General features: G+C 58.0%; 1 protein-coding gene across 10 annotated transcripts in view; it reads right to left on the bottom strand.

Annotated features, from left to right (window-relative positions):
• GRM4 (glutamate metabotropic receptor 4) overlaps window positions 1-23,632 on the bottom strand; it is a 151,556-nt gene that overhangs the window by 51,977 nt on the left and 75,947 nt on the right. For all 10 annotated transcript variants that reach the window (XM_040473232.1, XM_040473233.1, XM_040473236.1 and 7 more), the window contains 5 exons: window positions 19,999-20,134; window positions 16,924-17,078; window positions 14,567-14,707; window positions 1,326-1,526; window positions 956-1,092 (listed from right to left, as the gene is read on the bottom strand). In XM_040473232.1, coding sequence (XP_040329166.1) covers window positions 956-1,092; window positions 1,326-1,526; window positions 14,567-14,707; window positions 16,924-17,078; window positions 19,999-20,134 — 770 coding nt within the window. The remainder of the gene's footprint in view (window positions 1-955; window positions 1,093-1,325; window positions 1,527-14,566; window positions 14,708-16,923; window positions 17,079-19,998; window positions 20,135-23,632) is intronic.

Here is a 23,632-nt window from a genome sequence, read left to right on the forward strand (position 1 = left end):
CTGCTGTGTGGCCTTTGGAACATCCCTCAGGCTGGGTTTCCAGAGATATTTCCTCTGGCTTAGAAGATTGTCAGAGCTAAATGGAATCACAGGCAGAAAGTGCTTTGAGGAGCTCAAGGGGCTCATCGCTGGAAGATTCTTACAAGAGGGGACAGCAGGGGCACGATGCAACTTGCCCAGGGTCTGGTGCAAAGATAGCTGAGGCCAGACATGGGCTTCCTGCGCCTCTCTGGTCCATCTGGCTGTCACACCGTGCCCACCCTGAGCACGTCTCACCCCTCATCCTGCAAGGGAGGGGCCAAGTCTACAGGCATTTCCTTGGGGGATGAACCACAAGTCCTCTCTCTCCAAAAACATGGCTCCATTCTCAGCCAGGTACACTGAAGGCCAGAGGGGGAAAGCCACCAAATCCCTGGGACAATCACGAGCCGGGAAAATGTATCTAGGAGGACCCAGGAGAAGACCCCCACCCCCAGTCGCCCATAACACCCAGAAAAATGACGACCTTCTAGTGCAGTATGATGGCCGTAGGAAATGCTCTCAAACAGCTTTCTACCCGCCACCAGAAACCCCATCTGACTTCGCCCTCTGCCTTACGCCACTGTCCTCCTTTGTCCCAACGCAGCCCTCCCCCTCCTCATCTCCCTTCCCCACACCAGCCCAGCCCTTGAGCCATTTCACTCCGGGGTCTTTCTCTGCCAGCAGGTGGAAGGCAGGACGGCCCGAGGCCAAGGGAAAGGACAGGGATCCAGCCACCAGAAGTCCAGCTGTCCTGTTCCTCCACTTCAGGCTGGGGTGGCACTCAGGGCCCTCTGAGGCCTGGAAAGGGGCACAGAAGGAAGTCCCCACTTGGTAGCAGCAAACCCCAGGGTCAGGACTGGTCGGGGCTCCACAGTGGCTGCCTCCCCCTGCTCTTCCCTCCTGGGGCCCCTCCCTGCCCTTGCCAGGCGCTTACTCTGAGGTGTAGGTGGTCGGTCCAGGAGCCGATGACCTTGTACTCAGCTGAGCCATTGCGCAACTGGTACTGGTAAATGTCGTAGCGCCCGGGGGCATCTCCATTCTCATTGAAGGTCACGGGGTTCCCGGCGATGCCTGTAGGGGCCGGGGAGTGTTACGCACTCAGTGTCTTGGCTGAGCTTTTACTAAGAAGCAGGGAGGATCACGAGCCTAGGGCAGAGACACCTCTGGGGAGGCCCCTGTGTGGAACATCTTGAGAGGTGACACCCCCTGGAAACATCTGAGGAGACACCCCCCACCCCGCCACTCTCCTACCCCCACAGAACCCTGGGAGCCCTTCCCCTGGCTGCATGGCCCAGGACACCCACCTGAGAAGTTGACGTTGCGGATGTACTTGAGCAGCTGGGTGCCGTCCACAGGATCCATGCGTGGGCAGAGCCCCACGCGGCCCGGACACAGGTCACGGTGCATGGCGTGCAGCGCGTGGCCCATGGCATACACAGCATCAATCACAAACTGCACCTTCCCCTCCTGCTCATATGCCGAGTCCTGCCCAATGCGCTCTCGGTCTGCAACGGGACAGCCAGGGTGGGGGCGTCCGTGAGGCCCAGCATCCTCACAGACCACGTGGTGGGAACCAGAGCGGCTCCCCGGGGCCAACAGAGGTGACGCAGCCCTTCCCTGCACACCTAGGCCTCCTGGCTCCTAGCCCAGCGCTTGCTCTATCACCCAAGAGATGGTCTTATGGAAGCGCCTGGGGGACGATCCCAAAAAGCGAAGGGGAGGGTCCACTGCCCTCGCCACCCTACTGCCAGACCGTGCGCCCTGACGCCCCAGGACAGCCAGGACAGGCCCGCACGTCCTGATCGCCCTCAGAAGGCAGTCAGCCAGGGGGTCTCCCTGTGGCTGCGGAGCCTGCCTGACGTCCCCCAGCCTGGCCTAGACTAATCACGCCAGCGGCTGGCCCTCGCCCAGGCTGGGGATCGCCGGAACAAGAGCTAGGACAGTGAGGGCAGCTCACCCATGGACAGCCACCCCAGCCAGGGGACGCTGCCCCCGGCACAGGCTACAGATGGGAAAACTGAAGCCCAGGAAACATGAGAGCCTGGCTACGGATCCCTCAGGGTTCGGGACCCAGGCCACCTGGTGCCCCCTCGATGGTTTCCAGTGGCCCCAGACACCAGAAGTCGCCATCATCCCTCCCTAGGGCACCGTGGCCTTAGGGGTCCGGCCTCCCATCCTCACCCCCTAGGCCCTGGGCCCTGTGCAAGCTCCTTGGCTGCCTGAGGCTTCAGTGTCCTTTCAGTACAAAGGGGATCATAATCCTGCCCCACAGAGGCTTATATGAGATGAGGCACGGAAAACACTTGGCACTGAGTAGGTGACTGATCCACATTATCACTGTGCTAAATTGTCAGAATGGGGGGCGGAGGGGTTCTGAGGTGGGCAACAGAGGACCTTAGGCCAGAGCAGGCCAAGAAGGCTTTCTGGAGGAGGAGGCGCTTCCCAGCCTGGGCCAGAGTAACAATCAGACGATCCGAATCACTTCTAGTGAGCATCTGCTCTGTGCTAGGCATTGTTCTAAGCTCTTTATGCATAATAACTCCCCGAATTCTCACAAGGGGGCTATGAGGTGAGTAATTGTCCCCATGGTTCCCCACAGGAAAGCCCAGCAATGTCCCAGAACCACAAAGTGCTGAACCTGAACTCAGTTACTCCAGCTCCAAGCCTGCGCACCACTCTCGGCCTGACAGATAGTAAGAGCGGCATCAGGGGGACAGGAAAGCAGGGAGGGGAGAGGAGGGGGCTGGAGGATGCAGAGTGGAGGCAGGGAGGGGATGGGCAGAATGCTAGAGAAGGCTGGCTTCCGCTCCTGAGGCCACAGCCCCGGCCGCATCACTGCCTGAGACTTCCTCCCTGGAGACCAGGACAGAGACATTAACCCTCGCAAGCCACGCCTCCCATCCCCTGCCACATACACCCCTGCCTCCCTGCTAGCGGGCCTCCCATGGGCATCACTTGCAGAGGTGATTCCCCAGGGGCAGAAGTGGCTGCACCCCAGCCTAGCCCCGCGGGCCACAGCTTGGGCCTCCCATGTCTATTGTGCGGGGGGCCAGGTAGGGCTGGGGCAGCGCCGGGCCCTGCTCCCCTGGGAACTCCAGGGGTCCCCACGCCCATCCCTCCACCTTGGACACCTCAGAGACAGACACAGGGTACAGAGAAACCCACTGCTGTCCCCGGGGGCTCTCCACCATCTAATCCCCTCCCACCCGGAGGACGGTCGCTGCCCCACCAGGATGTGGGGATGACCGGGCTGCGCTTCTGTGTCCCCTCAATTGGCCGGACCAGGTGGCTGGGACCCCACCCCATCCTCAGCCTAGCTCAGGGCTGATACTCCCCACCTGCTGAGTGGATGACAGAAATCATGGGATCCCAATGCTAGGAATGGCAGGACCAAAGGGGTCGTCTGCTCCAATTCTGTCATTTTACAGATGAGAAAACTGAGGCCTTGAGAGGAAAGGCCCAGGTCACATGGCCAGTGAGCCAGGCCTCTTGATGATAAGATGAGTGTCCCCAGCTATAGCCCCTCTCCCTGCCCCCCCCCATTCCAGACTGTATTCGACCTGAGGCCTCAGGAGTCCCCAGCTAACCCCTTGGGTTCCTGCGTTTTTAGCCAGTAGACGGTCACTGTGCCCTACCTGCCCAGGGCTCCCACAGAGCTGGTGGCACATTTCATATCCCTGCCTCAGCCACCATGACCCTGTGACCAAGGGCAGAACCTGATTCCAGTTACCCCAACCACAGGGTCAGAGATCAAGAGTCACCAGGACTCAGACTGGACAGTTTGAGGGCAGATGCCCAGTTGACTCGGGGGACACCGTTCAGTCCTGACAGGCCCACAGCTCCTACCGTGTGGCCTCAGGACTGGGGGCAGGGTGGACCTCGAAGCTGCCTCCCTGGCTCTCTCCTGGTCAGCTAAGGCCCTCACTATCCACTGTCACTGCCCTGCATAAGTCCAGACCATCTGGGCTAGAACCCTAGCTCTCAGACTTCAGTTCCCTCATCTGCAAAATGAGGATAATGATGGTACTTACCTCAGAGGGTCAGGATAGGGTCCCTATGAGAATTAGCAGGTTAATACTCACAAGACCTAAAGAGAGGCCTGGTGTTCTGCCAAGTGCTACAGAGGTTTGCCCAACACCGGAGGACACAAAGAGGTGTAAGGCCATCCCTGCCTCGGAGCTCCTGGGCCAGCAGAGTTTTGCTAATAGACGGCATTATTTCTAGGCCAAGGCACAAACAGACAGGAATACACACGAAAGACAAATTCTCCAGCGATTGTCCCGAAAGGGCAATGGAGGGAGGGGGCTGGGGCAGGGTTGCATGGAAAGCCCCAGCCCTGGACCCCACCCAGCCCCAGGTCCTGCTCCCCTCGGCCTGAGGAATGGAAAACATAAAACACCACTCAACAAACCCGCACTCCCATCACACCCTCATTTCTTATGGGTGAGAGACTGAATTATCAACCACGATGGAGGGGAGGCTGTGGCCGCTGCAGAGAGCAGGCAGCTCTCTGCCAAAGCCAAGGACACACTGGGCTGAGGGACCCCGGCTGCACCTCCCCACCTGAGCTACCCTCAGCCTCTCCTCTCTCCTCCTCCAGGGGTCCCTCCTCACTGGGGCAGGGGAGGAATGAAGTATCCATTCCTGGGCCTCTTGGGTCCAGGACCAAGTGCTCTCGCTGGGATCACGAGCCACCTGCACGGACACCAGACTGGGGAAGACCCTCCCCAGGAGAGTCCGCCTCTGCCTGGGGAAGCTTCTGCGGGAAGGGGTCTGGGATCCTGTGGGCTCTCAGGAGCCCATCAGTGCTGCTCCTCCAGAATCTCCACCCCAGAGTTGTCAAAGGGCCAGCCATGCACTTCCAGAGACTTCTCCACACACTTTGGTCACATCCTTGACTTTTATCTCAAATCCAGCCCCAATTACAGATGAGAAAACAGGTCCGGCAAGGACCTTTATTCACAAGGGTACACCAGGTCTTGAGCGCACCCTCTACGACACCTCTCGAACCCCAAGGGCCCTTCTCCTGAGCTCCTCAGGAAGCAACAATGACAGAGCCTAAGTGGCTCACAGTGCTGGGGGCAGGGGGTGGACAGGAATCATAAACACAAGTTAAACAAGGACAAGTGCTCTGTCCTGAATGTTTGACGCTGTGCCCATAACCAGCACGGCTCCCCGCACACCTCCTGATTCCTCAGCAAATAACCCTACGGCATGGCTGGTGCTCACCGAGAGCCTTCACACGCCTGGCATTTTCTCTTCCTCGAGGGAGGCAGGCGGAACTGGCCCCCTCACAGAGGACGTAACTGAGGCTTGCAAGTGGTCAAGCGATGTATCCAGAATCTTACAGGAATCCTGGTAACTAGCACATGGGCATACACACCTGGGGACTGGCCTGGCTGGTAAGCGGCAGAGCTGGGATTTGAACCTGGATCTCTCTAGCTCCATAGGAGTTTCCTCCACCCTGAACAGTGCCTCCCCTTCTTCTCCCTCCATCCAGTCCCTGGGAAGAGGCCTCCTTCCCTCCCTCTGGGGCCCAGGGGTCAAGGATCCCTGTCTCCAGGGCTAGAGGAGGTGGTGGCCGTGGAGAGAAGGGGGAGTCGGGAAATCCCCTCACGGATGGGCGGGACCCCCAGGCCCAGGCAGTTCCAGAAGGAAGCATGACACACATTTCTGAGAGCTATCGGAAGAGACAAATCCCAGACACATGGTGGCAATGACAGCAGCAACAGTCTGAAGATGTCCTAATTGTGTCCCCGGGTACAGTGAGCCAGAGATGCGTTTGGCTCTGCCACGGGTGACAGCCAGCCGGGAAAGCATCGGGAGAGGATTTTCTCCGTCAAAACCCTGCAGCGATGGTTACTACGGTGAATGCAGCCTTTGTCTGCAGGTTGTAAATTGTAATTGAAATGAGTTTTCAAGGTTGAAATAATCAGAGTTCCTCCTCATCTCCCCCATCACCTCCCCACAACTCACCCCACCTAACTGCAACCCTCCTGAGTTCCTCCCTCGCTCGCGCGCCACGCATTCTTGAAGCGGCTCCCTCACGTAAAGGAATACAAAATCAATTACGTGTATACTCGCGCATGTACACGTCTACGCGTGCACCTGCATGCACTGATACACAAGGTCTATACACACACCCGTGTTCAAACACATATAAACACAGGTAACATATACAGCGCGTGGCACTCATCCAGAGTCACCAACAGATTCACCCACTGTTGGGCCAAGAAGCCCGCAAGTGTTTTCTTTGGGAGGTGACACCCGGAAGCACCAGCAGCGGGTAGGAACCAGAAATGGGGAAGGGAGGCAGCTGATACCGGGTGGGCTCAACCCCGCTGGGGACCTTCGGGACACTGCGTCACAGACACAGTGTTGCCCATCGGAGGAGACAAACACTCTAGCTCCTGCCAATCTTGGGCCAAGGGCTGCTCCCAGGGGCATTAATTAACTCCACTGGCAGAGACAGGGTGGGGGAGCATGGAGGGGACTGGGGGGAGAGCGGCTGGCATGTCCACAGTCACAGCCACGTGTAATCCAGCAAGGTGCGTGGGCACAACACACACATCTACACGTAGAAGCCTGAATTTACATACAAATATGCAAACATACACACCAGTGTTCACCCCTTGGGCAGACTTCCGGGGAGAAGCGTAAGAGGGTCCCAGGATCCGCCCAGCTGGGCCTGTCTCCTGGCTCCGCCACGGACCAGCTCTATGACCTAGGTCAAGTGAGATCTCCATTCCTCAAATATAAATTCGAGGTACTCATACCGACCTTGAGGGGCCAGCGGGAGGACGAAGGAGGCACAGACATAACACAGAGCATCATACCTTATATACAGAAGGGCTTTGTAAACCTGTTTCCTGTCCTCCCGGGCCCTCCTCCCCTGGGCAGCATCCCACAGCCAGGGACCTCTCCCCAAGCCCGGGCACCCCTTCTGTCCTGCCTACGGCCTGGCACAGGCTGGCTCTCCTTCTCTCCAGCTGAGATCAGCGTGGGGTGCCCACCCCAGGCAGACAGGGGCCCAGGTCAGCCCGCCCGCCGATACGCAGATGGGGGGACAAAGCTGCTTTCTGGCCATCCCCCTCTTTCCTGACCGCCTGTGGTTGAGGCATTCTCCCTGTCACCTCCCTGAAACACACAGGTTTCTCTGAGGGTCCCCTGAGTCCTGCTCCTGAGGCTGGGCTCCACGCTCCCCAGTCCTGCCCGTCGTGCCCCAAAATCACATGACAGGCTGTCCCTTGTCCAGGGTCCCATTCCTATTCTTCAGCCTCATACCCTGGTTCCTGCTGAGCCCTGCCCTCCATCAAGACACCTGCTTTCCAGTCTGAGGTATCTCTAACTCAGCCTGGTCCCCTCTGTCCCTCAGCCTGTTTCCCCAAACCCAGCATCCACTCTCTCCTCTCTGTCCCAGGGAACCACCTCAGGTGTCTCCGGGATTACCGGTCGGGGCAGATGGGGATCACCACCTCCGTGGCACGAGGTAAGGTGACCTGGCCAGTCGAGGCGGACTCCTGTCTCCCAGCTGTTCTCTCTGGCTCTGTGGTGGTACACTCCAGCTGCAGGCCCCTTTCGAAGGTAAACAATTCTTGCGGACCCGCAAGAATATGACCCCAGGATGAAAATATTGACATTGGAAGTTGGTGGTCCCGCTGTGACAGAGACTTCCAATTGCAAATGACCACAGCAGCGGAGAAGCTCTGTCTCTGAAATTGGTAAAGATACCTTCCGGAAGGTCGCTGCATGAAAAAGCAAAGTTCAAGTCTCATCCTGGAACTCCTAGGTCCCTGAGAGTCTGACTTCAAGCACGTGTCTCCAGATGTTCACAGATCCCCAGTTCGAGAAACAGGATATGTGTGTCGGGGCCAGATGGGAGCAGCCTGAACCTCCCCCCCACCCCCGTTCGGCCTCTTGCAGACCTGGCAAGTTGCTTAGCATCTCTGAGTTCTGGTCCCCTGGTCTGTGAAAGGCACCCGGCACCCAGGACCACTAGACAAGAGTAATACCTGGAGAAGAGCAAGCAAGGCTGTTCTCTGCCCCTTGCCGATTCTAAGGCCTGTGCACCTCTGCCCAGGAGGAGAGCCTGGGCTTAACTCTCCTGGACAGGGTAGGACGGGACCTGGGGGCAAAGGGGAGGCAGCTCCAGGGACGGGAAACACAGTCGCCCCACATGGTTGCCTCCTTTCCCCCATCACCCAGTCATGTTCCTTCCTCTTCCGGCAGAACCTGGCTTTCCCTCCAGTGGATCTTTCCCATCGGCGTGGAAATATGCTGTCATCCCCCCCATTTAAGCAAACAAAACCCCTCTCTTGACACACACACCCCGCCCCCAGCTAGCATCCCTCTTTCTCTGTGTACAATGGAACTTCTCGAAAGCATTGTTCCTACCCACCATCGTCAATTTCTCTCCCTTGTCTTCCTGATCAACTCCAATCCTGGTCTGGCACCCATCTCTCCAAGGAGTCTCCCCTCGCTGCCAAATCCCCTCACCCATTCTCCATCCCATCTCACCTGCAGCGTGACCATGCATGACGGGGACCGAGCTCTGGTCTCCACTCCTGTGCCGGCTCCTCTCCCCACCCCTTGACATCTCAGTGTCCAGGGCTCAGTGCAGGGACCCCAACGATACTCCCTCCCTTGGTGTCCCCAGCCAGCCCCATCCATGTACTGACAACTCCCCAAATCCCAAGGCCAGCCAGGCTTCTACACCCACATCCAACAGGCATCTCAGGCCTAAACTGAGCTCCTGGCTCCCCCACCCCACCCCAGCCCAACCTTCCTCCACCCATCTCGTGCATGCCCAAGAACCATGCAGCCACCCTTGATTTACTGTCCTCTTTCTCTCACCTCGAATCCTTCAGCAAACTCCACGGCCACTCTGCCAAACGGACAAAGAAATCTGACCCCTTCCCACCTCCAGAGCCACCACCTGCTCCAGGCCCCATTACCTCCTGCCCAGGCTACAGCACCGGCCTCTGAACTGGTCTCCCACTCTACCCTCACCCCACCTCCTCTCCAGGCCGCAGAGTGAGCTTGTGAGAACAGGAATCGGATCACATCAATCCTCTTTTCAAACCCCGCAATGGCTTTGTCTCATTCTGCGTAAAAGACTAAATCCCGACAAACTGCCCACAAGGCCCACTGGGATGGGCCAGCCAGCCCCGCCTCTCTAACCTCACCTCCTTCCTGTTAATACTCTCCGCTTCAACCACTGGGCCCTCCTCACTGCTCCCCAGGCCTGCCAGGTGTGAGCCTGCCTCCAGACCTTTGCACGCACTGTGCCCTCCGCCTGGCAAGCTCGTTCCCGGGTCTCCACACGCCTGGCTCTCTCACTACCTTTGGGTCTTGGCTCAAGCATCACCTTCTCTGCAAGAACGTCTGACCTCACGATTTAAAAGCACAACCTCCCTAATCCCCCAGAACTTTCCATTTCCTTCCAAGTGACTTCCTGAGTCTGCTCTCTCCAGGCTCACGGTTCGGCCCTCCCTGGAGACCCGTGGCACTGACTGCTGAGGCTATCCTACCCACCGTCACCTTGTCTGAAAAGCTGTATTGTCTCCCAGCTGCAGTGAGAGCTCCCCAGGCAGGCCAGTGCCCCTTACAGAGCCCAGCTCGGGGGTGGCATGCAATCAGCCTCCGTGAAAGCCGCTGGAACCAGTGAGAAGCGGCACTGGGGGCCGGGGGCTGGCAGGGAGCCCTCCGGCCACCAAGTGGCTGATGGCTTGAGTAAAGACGAATTGCTCTAATGGGTGGCACAGGTTGGCACCCGCTGGAGATAATGGGTAATCCCAAATGTTGGTCTTCCCTCCTTCCCCCAGGAAGGAGGCTTTCTCAGGTTCCTTTGGGAATGTGCGAATAGGAAGATCCTTCAAAGCCAGGCTTGGAATACCCAGGAAGGCCCCAGGGCTAGGACATCAGCGGCTCTGAGGCGGGATATTTGTGGAGCTGGACCGGCCAGGTTCAAATCCCAGCCTCTGCTACGCATGATCTTGTGACTTTGGGCAAGTCTTTAGCCTCTCTGTGCCTCAGTTTCTTCATCTGTAAAAGAGGTTGCCGGGAAGATTAAAAGCAAACCACTAGAACAGAGCTTGACAAGTAACAAATGCCATCTAACGACTAGCTGTTGTTACCATTGGTGGTGGTGGTGTGGCTGTTAGCGTTGGTCTGCGTGACAGGAGTCTCCCCACACATCCCAGCTGCCATGAGGCCACCCTCCCTCTTGGAGTTCCCAGCCCCTGGGAACAGCAGGCAGTAAATTTCTCCTGTTTCCTCATAAACCGGGCCTTCCTCTGCTCAGCCATCACCTGGCTGGCAGGCTGTCAAAAAGATAGATGCTACATCTGCCTTGTTTACGGCTTTAATTCCCGAACCCTCTCTGCGTGCTCCCAGGGAGGGGCCCGGGAGATGGGGAGGGCTCCTCTGGGCCTTGACAGCTGCAAAGACTCCCCACTCAGGGACCCCTACCTGGCTCAGGTGCAGCGTGGTCCCTGGGCAATTTGCAAGCGCTCCCCACAGATCACTTCCATCCCTTCCCTGGGAAAAGGGGAGCGAGACAGCTCTGCTGGGACGGGGATGGCCATGGGTACCGTGATTCCCGTTTTACAGGTGAGGAAACCGAGGCCTCAAGAGGTAAAACGCCCCGCCAAGGTCCCACAGCTAGGAAGCGGCCGCACCAGGTCTCACACCCAGGTCTGCTCTCACCCTTACCATTTGGAGACATACCAGCCCGATCTCCAAATGCCAATATCTGCTGCTCTTTTGAGACTACGTCCCGGTCACAGCCGTTCTCTCCCCAGCCATTCGGCACGCAGGCTGGAGGTGCTGGGGAAGTGGCGCCCTCCAGGAGCGGCATGTGGGACTGAAACAGGCCGAGGCCAACTGCAGAATCTGTTTGCATCAAGGGGACCAGAGTGGGCCAATAGGAGGCCACCAGTGCTGAGGGGCAGGCGTCCTGGAAGAAGTAAGTGGGAAGCCAGACTCTGGAGACAGCCTGGGGGTACGTAGAGAACAGAGAGCCTGCCTGGGCTGGCGGGGGTGGGGGGGTGGGGTGGGGGGAGCGGCAAGACTGAGGGGGCCTGGAGAAGTGGGAAGGAAGGAGAGACAGCAGCACCAGCCCTAGGGCCGGGCTGCCTGGGTATAAATCCAGTTCCGCCAATTTTCTAGTGCTATGATGTTCTCAAATGGCCTCAGTAGCCTCTTCCGTAAAATGGGTTCTGCACCTGTGCCTTTACCAACTGTGCTCTCGCATCCGGGATCCTACAGCTGACGGAATTGGTACCAACAGACTTGGAAATCCCCCTCTCCCACTCACCCTCCACATCAACAACCACTGTACCAACACTGATCATACACATCATTTTGCAGCCAGCCTCTTCGTGCACGGTATCCCCCCGCCCCCCATCCTCACCACAGCCCACAGAGATGGGCAGTGACTCCCCTGCCTTCTCTGACAATCGGAGAGGTGAAATGACCTGTCCAAGGTCTCACAGCAGGGAGGACACAGAGTTCAGATCCAGACCCGGGGATGAGTCCTTCCCCTGCCCTCCCCGCCCCCACCACCAGCTGTCCCCGGGGCAGAGCAGCACTCCGTGGGTGTCACCCAGGCCCCTGGGCCTAAGACATTCTCCTAAGGGAGCGGCTCAGCTCAAACCTGGGCGGGGCCATGGGAAGCCAGAGCGGCCTCCCCCTCGCCCAGGGTGTGTCTCAGGCCAAGAGCGAACATTCCTGGCTGTAGCCCTGCTCCTCACGTTAGCCCGAGATAGACCGGCTCACCGTGCCTGACCTGGGGCCACGCCGGGACTCTTGCCAGCCTCTCCTGGGGCTTCAGCTGCAGCAGGAGAGCTCAGGGTCAGGGTCAGCTGTATCGTGCTGTCCTTCTCCTCACCACCTGTGTTCATGCAAGCCTCAGCTCTTTTGTTCATGCCTTCCCCCAGTCTGCAGGTCTGGGGTGCAAGCCGTCCTCCCTCCCATCACCGCCTCTCGCTCTGAGCCAGGGGCTACCACATTTTACTGCACAGTAGAACCACCTGGGGGACTTTTTAAAAAAATCCCGATGCCCAGGTTGCACCCAGAACCAACTCCCTCAGAATGTCTGGGGGTGGGAGTCAGGCATCAGTAGCTTTAAAAGCTCCCACGGAAATTCACCGTGAACAAGGCTGTCCCCACCCCGGTTCCCAACCCTAGGTACACATAAAATCACCTGGGGGAGCTTTCCCAAAACCCGCAGGCCAGGCCCCACCCCTCAGGTTCTGATGTAACGGGTCTGGGGTGGTGCTGGTATAGTTTTAAAAGCTCCCAGGTGATTCTGATGCACAGCCGGGCCTGAGAGCCACCATTTCCCAATTCATCAAGTGCTTCCATTAATACTTCGTCACTTCCACCCCGAGATACCCTCTGGCCCGGTTCACCATCGACCCCATTTCTCAGATAAGAAAGCAAAGGCCCAGAGAGGTCACAGAGCGTGCCTCAGGCTCGCAGGGAAGCTCTACACTCTTCTGGATTCTGCTCTAGGCCTCCTTCCCCCACCTGCTCCTACAGCCCAAACATCTCCCTCGGGGCTGCGGAGACGTACCCCTCTCCCCAGTTCACCAGCGCGGCGGCGGGAGACGTTTGCGAATCCCGAGACCTGGGCGTCTGGGTAGAGCCTACGGGGGCTGACCAAGGCCCTCTCCCTCCCGCCCCTCCCAGACCAAGAGGTGACTCCAGAAAGCCCCTCGCCTTTGGCGGGCTAGACACGGGAGGCCCCAGATACCCATCTTGCCCCCAGCTCCAGTCTCAACTATTCCCATCCTCGAGTCAGGCCTGGTGACCTGTGATCAGGGTGAACTCACCATTTTCCAAGGCCACTTGGGCGCTTTTAAGGATAAAAGGGATGTGTTCAAAAATTATGCCCAGGAGAAAAGGGGTGAACAAGAAGCTCGGTCACCCATGAAGGTTCAGTCTCCTGTGCTCAGGCATGTTTGCACTTCTTGAACCTCCCCTGTGATCACTGCCTGATGAAGGCACTTGCTGTGCAGCCTTCGGCAAGTTGCTTGGCCTCTCTGACTCCCCGTAGTATCCTGTATAATACGGGGACCACAAAAGCCCCTAGAGCTGTTTTAAGAGTGAAGTGAGATAATGTCTGTAAAGTATCTGGGACACAACAGAGACTTGACACACAGTGGTATTTATGGTTATTAGCTCATCCAGGAACACAAGCCCCCACATAAGACAAATACACACATACGCCTTCTCCCTTAGACATACCAACTCATGCACATACACATTCACGCACACCCGTGTGTGCACACACACACCGCCACATACACCCACACATGAGCTTGCCTGCTGGGCCCGGGGGGATACCCATGGTCCTTCCTAAGTGGCCAATATTCCTGATTCCCAGAGAGCCCTGGCCACCAGAGGGCAGCATCCACCTCACCTGCCCACCAACCTGATCCCGCTTCCTCCTCCCCCAGCCCTGGGGGTCTCCCCACCGCCTAACATTCCATGCAGCATGTCCCTGCACCCAGTCAGGTGGCCCTGTGCTCATCTGGCCCTCCTCCCAAGCTACACAGACTAGCCCAGAAGGGTACAAGAGGGACTTCACCACCCTCACATAGGTACCACTCATGTTGAAGACACCCGGAGCCCCCTCAAAGTCACTGAGGCAGGATCCTGCTGCAGGACTGCCCAGACCGAGAGCACACGAGGACCTGCACCTGAATGTATACAAACGTGAACACACCATGATGGCTACCCTAGGGGACTTAGGGCCTGGAGCTCAGACCTGAGTTCAAATCCTGCTCAACCACCCTCCATCTATGAGAACTCAGGTCCCTTTACTTGCCTTCTCCTAGCCTCTTTTCCAATCTGTAAAACGGACCCATTGTCCCATCCTCCTGGGGCTCATTCCCTATCCTTTTCAGGACTATGCCCGAAAGCCACCTTTACAGGAAGGCCATCTCTCTTTTTTTGGTTTGTTTTGTTTTGTTTCTACTGCACATTTGCTTTCTGACATATTCTATAGTTGACTTATTTATCTCGATTAAACGTTTTCCTACTAGGATAAAAATTCCAAGAGATTTTTGACTCTTTCATTCGGTGCTATAACCACAGCGCTTGGAACAGGGCCAGGCACACCCTGAGAATCAAACTGGCGTTCGTTGAATGGCTGATGGAACCGAGAGGTTTCTGCACAATGCTCACACCGGTGAGCTTCTGGACTCCCACACAGGGCAGCTGGGGTCAATTCTGTGGGCTCGTCCTAGGGACATCCAGATGGACCCCGAGGTGGCCACGGGCCGGAGGGAAACTCTGCCGAGATCCAGGAGCCCCTTCCCCCCACCATCCCCAGCAACATCAAGGATGCATGAGAGCACTTTGAGTTTCTCGGATTCTGAGCCCTCCCACACCCAAGGCCTCCATCCAGAATGGCCCTGAACCGCCCCCTCAGACCCCGCCCCCAGGCTCCACCCCCCCCACGGCCCGCCCCACTCCTGCGGTAGGGCCAGCCCCCCACCCCCCAGGCCCAGCCTGGCCCCGCCCCGCGCGTGCTCACTGGTGCACTTCTTGACGTGGCTGCCCTTTTTGAGCGCGTGGCGGCTGAGCTTGCAATGGAAGTTGTCCTCCCAGAACTCGGCAAACCAGATGTTGCGCCGGTTGTTGTCCAGCGTGCGGCTGGAGAAGTAGCGGTCGAAGCCTGGCAGGGAACCAACCAAGACGTCAGGGCCTCGCGCCCCCCTTCCCCACCTGCCCCCGGCCCTTGCCGCCTCCACTACCCAGAGATTTAGGGATGGCCCAAGCAGAGGGAGGGAGGAAGGGAAGAGCATAGCCTCTGATCCAGGGCCCGGCCGGGGAAAAAAACAAAATGTGGAGCTTTTCGTTTCATTCAAGATGAAAAGAGCTGTATTAAGTCCCAGGGGGAGCACGTGTAATCTTACAACTGCTGCCTTTATGGAAGAGAAGTGCCCGGTGAGGTGCTTTGCCTTTTAACCACCAGAATGCTAATATCGGGCCTCTGTGAGAAGGAGCCACCTGGGCGTCCTGCGATCAGAACAGAGAGTCTGGTGGGGGCTGCCCAAAGCTGGGAGCACCTAAGCTCTCTGGTTCTGAAAAGACCAGACAAGAGAGGGGAGGGGATGACCCAGGTCACACAGCAAGACCAGGGCCTAGATCTTCTGCCTTCAAGTTCAGAACTGCCCCATCATTGACAGACACGGCTTCCTCCTTCAGATGTTCCAAAGAGGACTCACCAACACAGCTCTAAGCCCAGAACCAGCCCCCGCGCCCCCGGGGTGGGCAGGCTGGCGGGTGAAGGATGCCTCGGCTCTCCTCCCAGTGCCCCTTCTGTATTGATGACTGTTCCAGGTAATGTGCCCAGTTGACTGGGCTCTTTGGGGTGGGCCACAAGTTCCAGAAGTTCAGTAGGGTCCACACCATGTGGTGAGCTTCCTGTCTAGGGCCGGGTTCAAGTGGAGGCTCAGTGGCTGTAGGAGCCAGCTGCAGGAGAAAAGCTGACATCGGTGAGGGACTGGGCTAGGGCAGGGTCTCCCAGCCTTGGTGCTCTGGACACTTGGGGCCCCATCATTCTCTGTTGTGGGGAACTGTCCTGTGCAGTGCAGGATGTGAACAGCATCCCTAGACTCCACCCACTCGATGCCCGTAGCATCACTGCCTCCCCCGCCCCCCCCCCCAGCTGTGACAACCAAAAATGTCTCCAGACATTGCCAAAGGGCATTTGGGGGTCAAATCACCCCCAGGTGAGAAGCACTGCTCAAAGTCTTCTCTAATATCCCAGAGAGGAAAGGGACTTTGTCAAGCAAGTTCTGGGGTTCTAATCCCAGCTATGCGACTTAATAGCCACTATATGTCACTTAATCTCTCTGAGCCTTAATGCATTCATTTACTAAATGTGGATAAAAGTGTCCTGTGGGGTTGCTGAGAAGACTAAATGAGATGTCTACCAATAGCCAGAGTTACTGTTATTTTGTATTTACTATGGCTCGAGGCTGAGAAGGGTAATGTGGAAACTTCTGTGGCCTGTACTCCCTCTGCCTCAGGGCAAAGAGAGAACACTGCTGCGTGACCTTGAGCAAGTGCCTCCCATGCTCCGGCCTTGGTGTCTTGGAAAGTTCGGTAGAGACGGATGTCTGCAGGCCTTCCCAGCTCCATCAGTGCTGGATTCTATTTAACGAAGCAAGAGCAGGGGAGAAGGCTCTGGGAGCCTGCCTCCCCTGTGGTGAGGACAGTGAGATCCCTGCCAAATCGGGCCATTAATGGGAACTTCACGCCTCACTCACAGCGAGGTTCTAGCCAGGGCAGCCCGTCCCTGCCCAGGGTGATTGTGGGTTCTGCCCCAAGAAGAAGGGATGCCGGGCAGGACAGGCCCAACCCCAACACCACCCAGGGCTTGCCAGACCCAGGCAGCCCTGCAGGGAGAACCCTGCCCCCCCACCCCCACCCCCGGCACAGCACCCTCTTCTTGTCACCTGCTGGGAGCTCCCAGCCCCTTCTGACAGAGGACTTGCCCCAGGCAGGGCGAGGGCCTTGCCTCTTCGTCCCAGATGAGAGAAGTGTTTGGGGATGAAGGAAAGTCCTTGATAAATAAGCTTCCTGTATGTGCCACACGTGCCCCATGTTCCCCACGCCCAAAAATATCTGAGAAGGGAGAAGAAAGGTGCTGGATCTGGATTTGAATCCCAGCGGGGCTGAGTGTAGCCAGAAAGGCCGCGCAGCCTAGAACATCAGCACAAAGAAGGTGTGGGCCAAGGTGGAGGAAAGAGGCGGGACGCGGGAAGATGAGGATTGGGCGAGGAATGGAGGAGGGGGACGGAAGGAGGAACAGCTGGGGATGACCCCGACAGTGGTGGCAGGCAAGAGCGGCGGGCACGCGGGCCCCGGGGCTGCCGGGCCTACCTCGCACAGACATCCTCTTGGGGAGGATGGTGACAGCGCCCTCCGCCACCTCCTCCAGGTGCAGCACAGGTGCGCTCTTGGAGCCCCAGCTGTCCGAGCCCATCCAGAAGAAGTGGCCTGTCTGATTAGCCTTCCGTGCTGCCTCCAGCACATGCCTGTGGGAACACACGCCAGCCCAGCCCAGCCGTGTCTGCCCGTGCAACTGCCCCTCCCTGGCCACACCTGCTTGGGGGCCCTTGGCTGACCCTGCCCAGACACACACCTGTCCCCCCAGGCCCATCGTTCCCCCTGCCCCACACCTGCCTACAGGCCCATGGCCGCCCCCCTCTCAACCCATACCTGTTCCTGTAGCCCCTGCCTGTCCCTTGGGCCCACCCCTGCCCACAGGCCCAGCATGCTCCCCCAGACCCACTCCTGCCCCCAGGGCCACGTCTGTCCTTGCACCGTACGTGCCCCGTATCTGACTCAGGCCCCTGGAACTACATCTACCCAGCCTGGATCTTCTCGGGTTCGTGTCACCCGGCCCTAATCCCACGACCACATCTCTTGGATCCTTTTCACATGTATATGTGTGCACATGCGAACACACACACACACACACACACACACACACACACACATCACTTTACACCCTTACTCCTCTGCACTTGGGCCAGCAGAGCCCTCTCCACCCCACCTCTTCCGGTGCCAAAAGCCCAGGGCCTCCAAAGAGCTGCTTTCCACACCCTCCTGGATGGAGGGTGTCACAGTCCTACTGTGACATTGGTCGTAATCAAATCAGGGACCCTAGAGCCCAGCACAGGGCGTGGCCCACAGGAGATGCTCAGGGATGAGAAAACCAAGGAGGACTGGGAAGAATTCCCCCAACCCAGGGCTTCCCATGGGGGGGGGGGGGGTGGGGTGGGACGGGGAGACTGGAGCACAGAGGAGGCAAGCAACTTGCTCGGGATTGCACAGCAAGTAAGAGTCTGTGATGCTGGAAAGTGGGACACAGCCACCAGGGCTTGAGAGTGGCTGCTGGGCCTGTGCAGGAGGCAGCCAGCTGGGGTGGGACAGCCTGGGGCTGCCAGGGACAAACATGTTTCCAGGCCACAGAGCCCATACCTTCCCTCCTTCAGCATCTCCCAACTCTCGATATTCCCGGTCCCCCAAATTTGCTGCAGCCCCCCACCCCACATTAATCTAGCGGGGGCTGCTCAGAAGCCACACCCACAGCCCTATTAATACCCACTTGCATTTGGCCAGCCAGAGATGACCAGAGCTCCCAGGCCTCCATCCCTGCAAAGTCACCTGGGTTTATTTTTACTTCTGTTTGCTTCTGAAAATACATGTGGATTTCCAGAAATGCCTCTGCACCCCCCACCCCACGCTTCCTGCTACCGGTCCTTCTGGAGTCAGCCCTCCCCTCTGTGGGATACATGGCCCAGTGCCTTCTTCTCTCCCTCCCAGCACATGGGTCCATCTGAGCTAAGCAGGGGGCCTAGAGCGGGGTGCACCCCTGGGTGGGGTATGGGATCTGAGCGCCAGGCTTTGGGGTGGGGGCGGGGACAGGAATGCAGGGACCAGTGATTTAAGTGAGGCAAAGAACCTCTGAAGGGACCCTCCTGCCCCAGGAGCTGGCAGACCTGTGGGTAACAGGAATGTCCTGGGGCAGAATTTAAGGGGCCTGAAAGCCTTGACGGGGGGCAGGAGCAACTTCCGGGCTCAGCAGCCTGACTCCCCCTTCCCAGCCTTTCACTGCCTGAGATACCTCCCCCTTAGAGCTGGTCTTTTGGCTTTTGAGGCCTTAATGATCTTCCAGAACTTCCCCCTCCTTCCTTGCAGGGACCTGGCAGTGACTCCTCGGGGAAGTCTGTTTTGCTGCAACTCAGGAGTCCAGGATGGAGTCCTTACCGAGTGGGGAAAGTGTCGGAGGGAACAGGACCCAGATGGACACAGGTTAGCAACAGGGAAGGAGGCGCATGGGGGCAGGGGTGGACAGGGGGCCTTGGCCGGGCTGGAGGGCAGGGGAGGCCTGAGGGCACAGCACGCTATGACGCCTCAGGCCAGCTATCTGAGGGAGGACGTCTGGGGAGAATCACACCTACCATCTCATCCTCCTCTACAAATGCAGGGCCATGCCTCCCCCCCCAGACTCTGAGCTGCGTCTCCCCCTCAGGCTGAGGCTCCCTGAGGGCAGGGCTGTGTCTCCGCTCCCCAGACTGGGGCTCCCGGAGCTCAGAGCTTGTGTCTCTCCCCCTCAGGAGAATCGCGGAGGTCTGGCCCCCCCCCCCCTTGGCCTTGATATCAGTCTGAGAGGTAGTAGCAGGGGGAAGGGCAGGAAGAAGGGAAGTGGGATAATAGGGGTGGATGCTCAGGGGTCATCTTTGAAGTGCTCCCGAGATTCTGACTCAGGACGAGAGGCAGACGTGCAGACAGGTGAGCTGGCCCAGCATTTATACTGTGTGGTCGTCGCACCCAAAGCCCACCCATTTCCTCTGCAAATGCTCAGGGAGGGGACTGAGGCTCAGGGGTGAGTGTGTACCCAAGCAGGACTAGGACGGCAGCCCAGGCCTCTTCCCACTGCTCCAAGCTTTGTCCAGGAAAGGAGGCAGGGGCTCCCCACACACTGGGCACCTGCTACGCAGGACTCTGCTCTAAGCCCTTTATGCACATGCTTGCATTCAGTTCTCAAACCTCAGGCAGGCATCATTAACCCCCCACCATCTTTTAAGCAATAAAGAGGCACAGAGAGGTTGAGAAGTTTGCCTCAGGTCACACTGCTAGGAGGAGGGAGAGCAGGATTAGAACCTAAGTGCTTTGGCTCAAAGCCCAGGACCTTAACTCCTCTGTTAAAGTACCGGCTTACCCCGGTTGGCAGAACGGATGTAGGAAACAGAGTAGGGGAGGCGGGAGGGGTGCCCATTAGCAGTAGCCTGCACCCCAGCCTGAGGGGTCTCCCAGCTCACACACTTACCCACCCCACCTCTCCGGATGCTAGGTGGGGTCAGGCTTGTCTAGCAAGGTCTCCAGCAGGACCTGCCGCTCTCCCCATGACTGGCTCCCAACCCCCACCCCATGGCCGCCTGCCCTCACCTGATGTCATCCTCATTGGCAAAGATGATGACCGCCCTGGCATTTGAGGTCTCCAGGAGGCGCCGGATGATCTTGTCAAATTCCCCAGGCTTGGGCTCCCGTGGTATCTTCACCGACTGAGCAATGCACACGCCCCCTGTGGGAAGGGCACCAGTCAGCCTGGGTGGGGGAGGGGGGGCAAGGCAGCATAGGTCTGTCCCTTCTTCACCCCACCCCCTCGGACACACACTCACTCCAGGAGACGGAGGCCAGGGGCTGCCCTTGGTCCCCCAGCTGGACCCCTAACTCCAAAGTCCTGATTTCTAGGCACAGGCTGTGTGATTAGAACAGCCACAGTACAGGGGACCTGGGTGGTTCAGTTGGTTAAGCATCCAACTGCGGCTCAGTCATTATCTCCCGATTCACGGGTTCGAGCCCTACAGCCGGCTCTGTGCTGACAGCTCGGAGCCTAGAGCCTGCTTCAGATTCTGTGTGTGTGTGTGTGTGTGTGTGTGTGTGTGTGTGTGTGTGTGTCTCTGCCCCTCCCCCACTAGTGCTCTTTCAAAAAATAAATACGGTGTTAAAAAATTTTTTTACAACGGCCACACTACAAAGTTCGGTTCCACCACTCACCAGCTGGATGACCCTGGACATGTCATTTAAGTTCTCTGTGCCTCAGTTCCCCCATATATAAACAGGCTGCTAGCAAGAGACGATACAGCAGTGTTGAGGAGCTGGGCCGCCTAGGTGTCAACCTCAGCTCTGCTACTAACTACTTACTGTGTGACCTCAGGGTGGTTACTGAACCTCTCTGTGCCTCAAATACATCATCTACAAAGTGAAGATACTACTACTACTTACTTTACAGGGTTGTTACAAAGCTAAGTGAGTTAGTGCACATAAATGCAATAATGTTTGGCACGTAGAGAGAGTGCTTAGTAGACGTTGGTTATTTTCATTGAGGCCACCTCCTAAGGCGTCGTGGAGCCGTAAACCTGAGAAGACAGCAAGTTGCCCACCCTGGGCCATTGCCGCCCCCGACATCCACATCCACACACACCTCCCAGGGCTCTCGTCCCCGGGCCGTGTGCTCATCAACAGGCCCCTTCGGCAAGAGCACCATGTGGCTGCTGGCTCGTACCCGTACATCCTGCGTATGTACGAGCCGGGACAACCGGGTACATCCCGGGCACATCCCGGGCCAGCCGGCCATCCAGGTCTCCCCAAGCTCCTCTCCGGGCACTCACAGACTCCTCCATAGGTAGGCTCCCCAGCTCCCACTCCACTCCTTGGCCCTGCAGGGTGCCTCTCCCCATCTTATTCGTGAGCAAATTCCCAGCTGGGAGTTCAAGAGCCATTCTAACAGAGTGCTTCAGGAGGAGCTCGGAAGGGGTCAGGGAGTCTTTGGGAGCCCCCCTGTCTCTCCTTCTTCCCTGGCCCACTGCCTGCCTGGGTCCTCGGTGAGGGGGGGGGGCGTGGGGGAGACAAGAGGCCAGGGCCTGCCTATCTCCTGAGCTCATTCCCCTACAAGAAGCCCAGCCCCATGCCTGCGGGAGCATCCGGGAGGCAGCATCAATCTGAGGGCCAGGTTCACAGAATCTGTGAGCTCACAGAAACCCTGGGAGCACTTTAGACTTTCCCCAGCCAGTCCCCAGCCTTCGACATGTCTCTCCAGGGCTGGCGGGAGACAGGTGTCATTAATGCATCCAAATCCCACCTGATCTGGCACAAAAGCACGTGTGGACCACTGTTTCTAGTATCAACGGCACCTGACAGACGAGGAACCTAAGGCTCAGAGAAAAGAAGTAGCTTGCCCAGGGCCACACGGTTCCCTGCCCCTACTGGGATACAGAGCAGGGGAGCCCCCAGGGATTAAGAACCCCAGGGCCCCAGGTGGCAGAGTCAGGGCTCGGCAGATAGAAAAGTGTGGGGGGTTATTCTTAATGAAGCAGATCCTTTATCGAAGACTGTCGGCCTCCTCTGGGTTCTGCTCAAGGGTCTCAGCCCAGCTCCACCCCAAACAGGATCCCTTGGGGACCCAGCAATGCCTCAAACCATCTACCTTGGTTGGGCACCCGGCTGCTGCTACCCCTGGGCTTCCAAATGGCCTCTCTGCCCATGCCGAGGCCACCTGATGCTTCTGCACAGGTTCCACACACCTTTGTGTGGGGGCCTGCGCTGCGGGGGGCCCACAGTCCTGGGACACACACCCTACCCCACCAGGAAAAGTATCAAAACCCAAGCCTCACCACCCAGGAAGGGCTTCTACCCTTGGGCAGGGAGGGAGGTGGCAACCAGGAAGGGCTGCCCAAAGGCAGTGACCTGAGCTGAGTCTGAGGGAGGAGGCGTAAGCAGCCAGATGTGGGACAATGTGGGGAAAAACAAGGTACCCTCACTACAAGAGGGGTTGCTCTGCGCCAGGCACCTGCCAGGCCTGGGGCCACACGACACACGGGCACTCTCACATCCCTGTCCCCAGGAAGTAGACCCCCTGGTTCTCCGCAGCAGGCAAAGCAGCCCTCTGCCCCTACCCACTGACCAGAACCCCCCTCCCTTACTTTCTGCCTCTTTGGGGCAGGCGGAGCTCCTCAGGTCTCTCCTTAGGCACCAAAGAAATCCCAAGCGCTACAGAAGACCATGGTCATCAGAGCTCATGGGAAAGAGAGAGGAGGAGAGAAGGAGGGAGGGTGCCTGGGTAGGACTGGTCCCTCCAGTCCCGGGTCCTGCAGAGAGAGCCAAAGGGAGCCAATCTGCTGCCCACAGCGCTGGCCCTGCACTAACGGCGGCTGGGTAGACCCTCTGCTCCCAGCTAAACCCTCCATATGGTTCCTTTCCAGTTAGAAAGTGGGCCAATTGTGACATTTCCCCCCCATCTGGAGAGACAGATGGACAAGGGGAGGCGGCTGGACGGGGGGGGTAAGAAAGAGCCACCTGGCTCCAGGAGGGAGGAGGGGGGGTCAGGGCAGAAGGGAGGGAAGCAGGGAATGGGAGCGAATTGTTCTCAAACAGGGAGGAACTCACAGATAAGGCGGTCTTTCTGGGCCATGCCCGCCCCTTCCCAGGAGGATCCATGGGATGGTCCTACCTGACACCCCAGGGCATATCTTGCACGCTTCATTTTGCTGGTGAGAGAAGAATTAAGTGACCACAGCTCCGTCAGCTAGAATGTGAGCCACAAGGTGCCTGAGATGGGAGTATGGTCTGAGTAGGATACTCTTACAACCCCAAGGGAGGGAGGGGATTGGAGGGGAAGTTTGGGGGGTTACGCAGAGCTCAACAACAACCGTGAACATTTATGAAGCGTCTGACGCGCGGTGAATATTATTCTGCAAATTTTACAAGGATTCATTCATCTGGGGTGTCGTCGGCACATCGCCAATTTCTAGATGAGGAAACTGAAGCACAGAGAGTTTAAGTGGCTGCCCAAGGTCACACAGACAGTCAGTGGCGAGGTAGGGGTTGAAACGCAAGCCGTCTGTCTCCGGCAACCGCCCCTTCTGCCAGTCCAACGTGTCATGGCTTGGGCCACGTGGACAATGGGTTGGGGTACAAGGTCAAGGGTACATCCTGCGGGCCACAGACATGGGCATGTCTGAGCACACTGCCTGCTCTGGAGTAAGTGCCCTCTGGTGTCCCTGTCCCAAGGTGAGAAACC

This window comes from Herpailurus yagouaroundi, unplaced genomic scaffold, assembly GCF_014898765.1.
Source record: "Herpailurus yagouaroundi ecotype Mexico unplaced genomic scaffold, PumYag 139, whole genome shotgun sequence".
In the NCBI taxonomy this organism is placed as follows: Eukaryota; Metazoa; Chordata; class Mammalia; order Carnivora; family Felidae; genus Herpailurus; species Herpailurus yagouaroundi.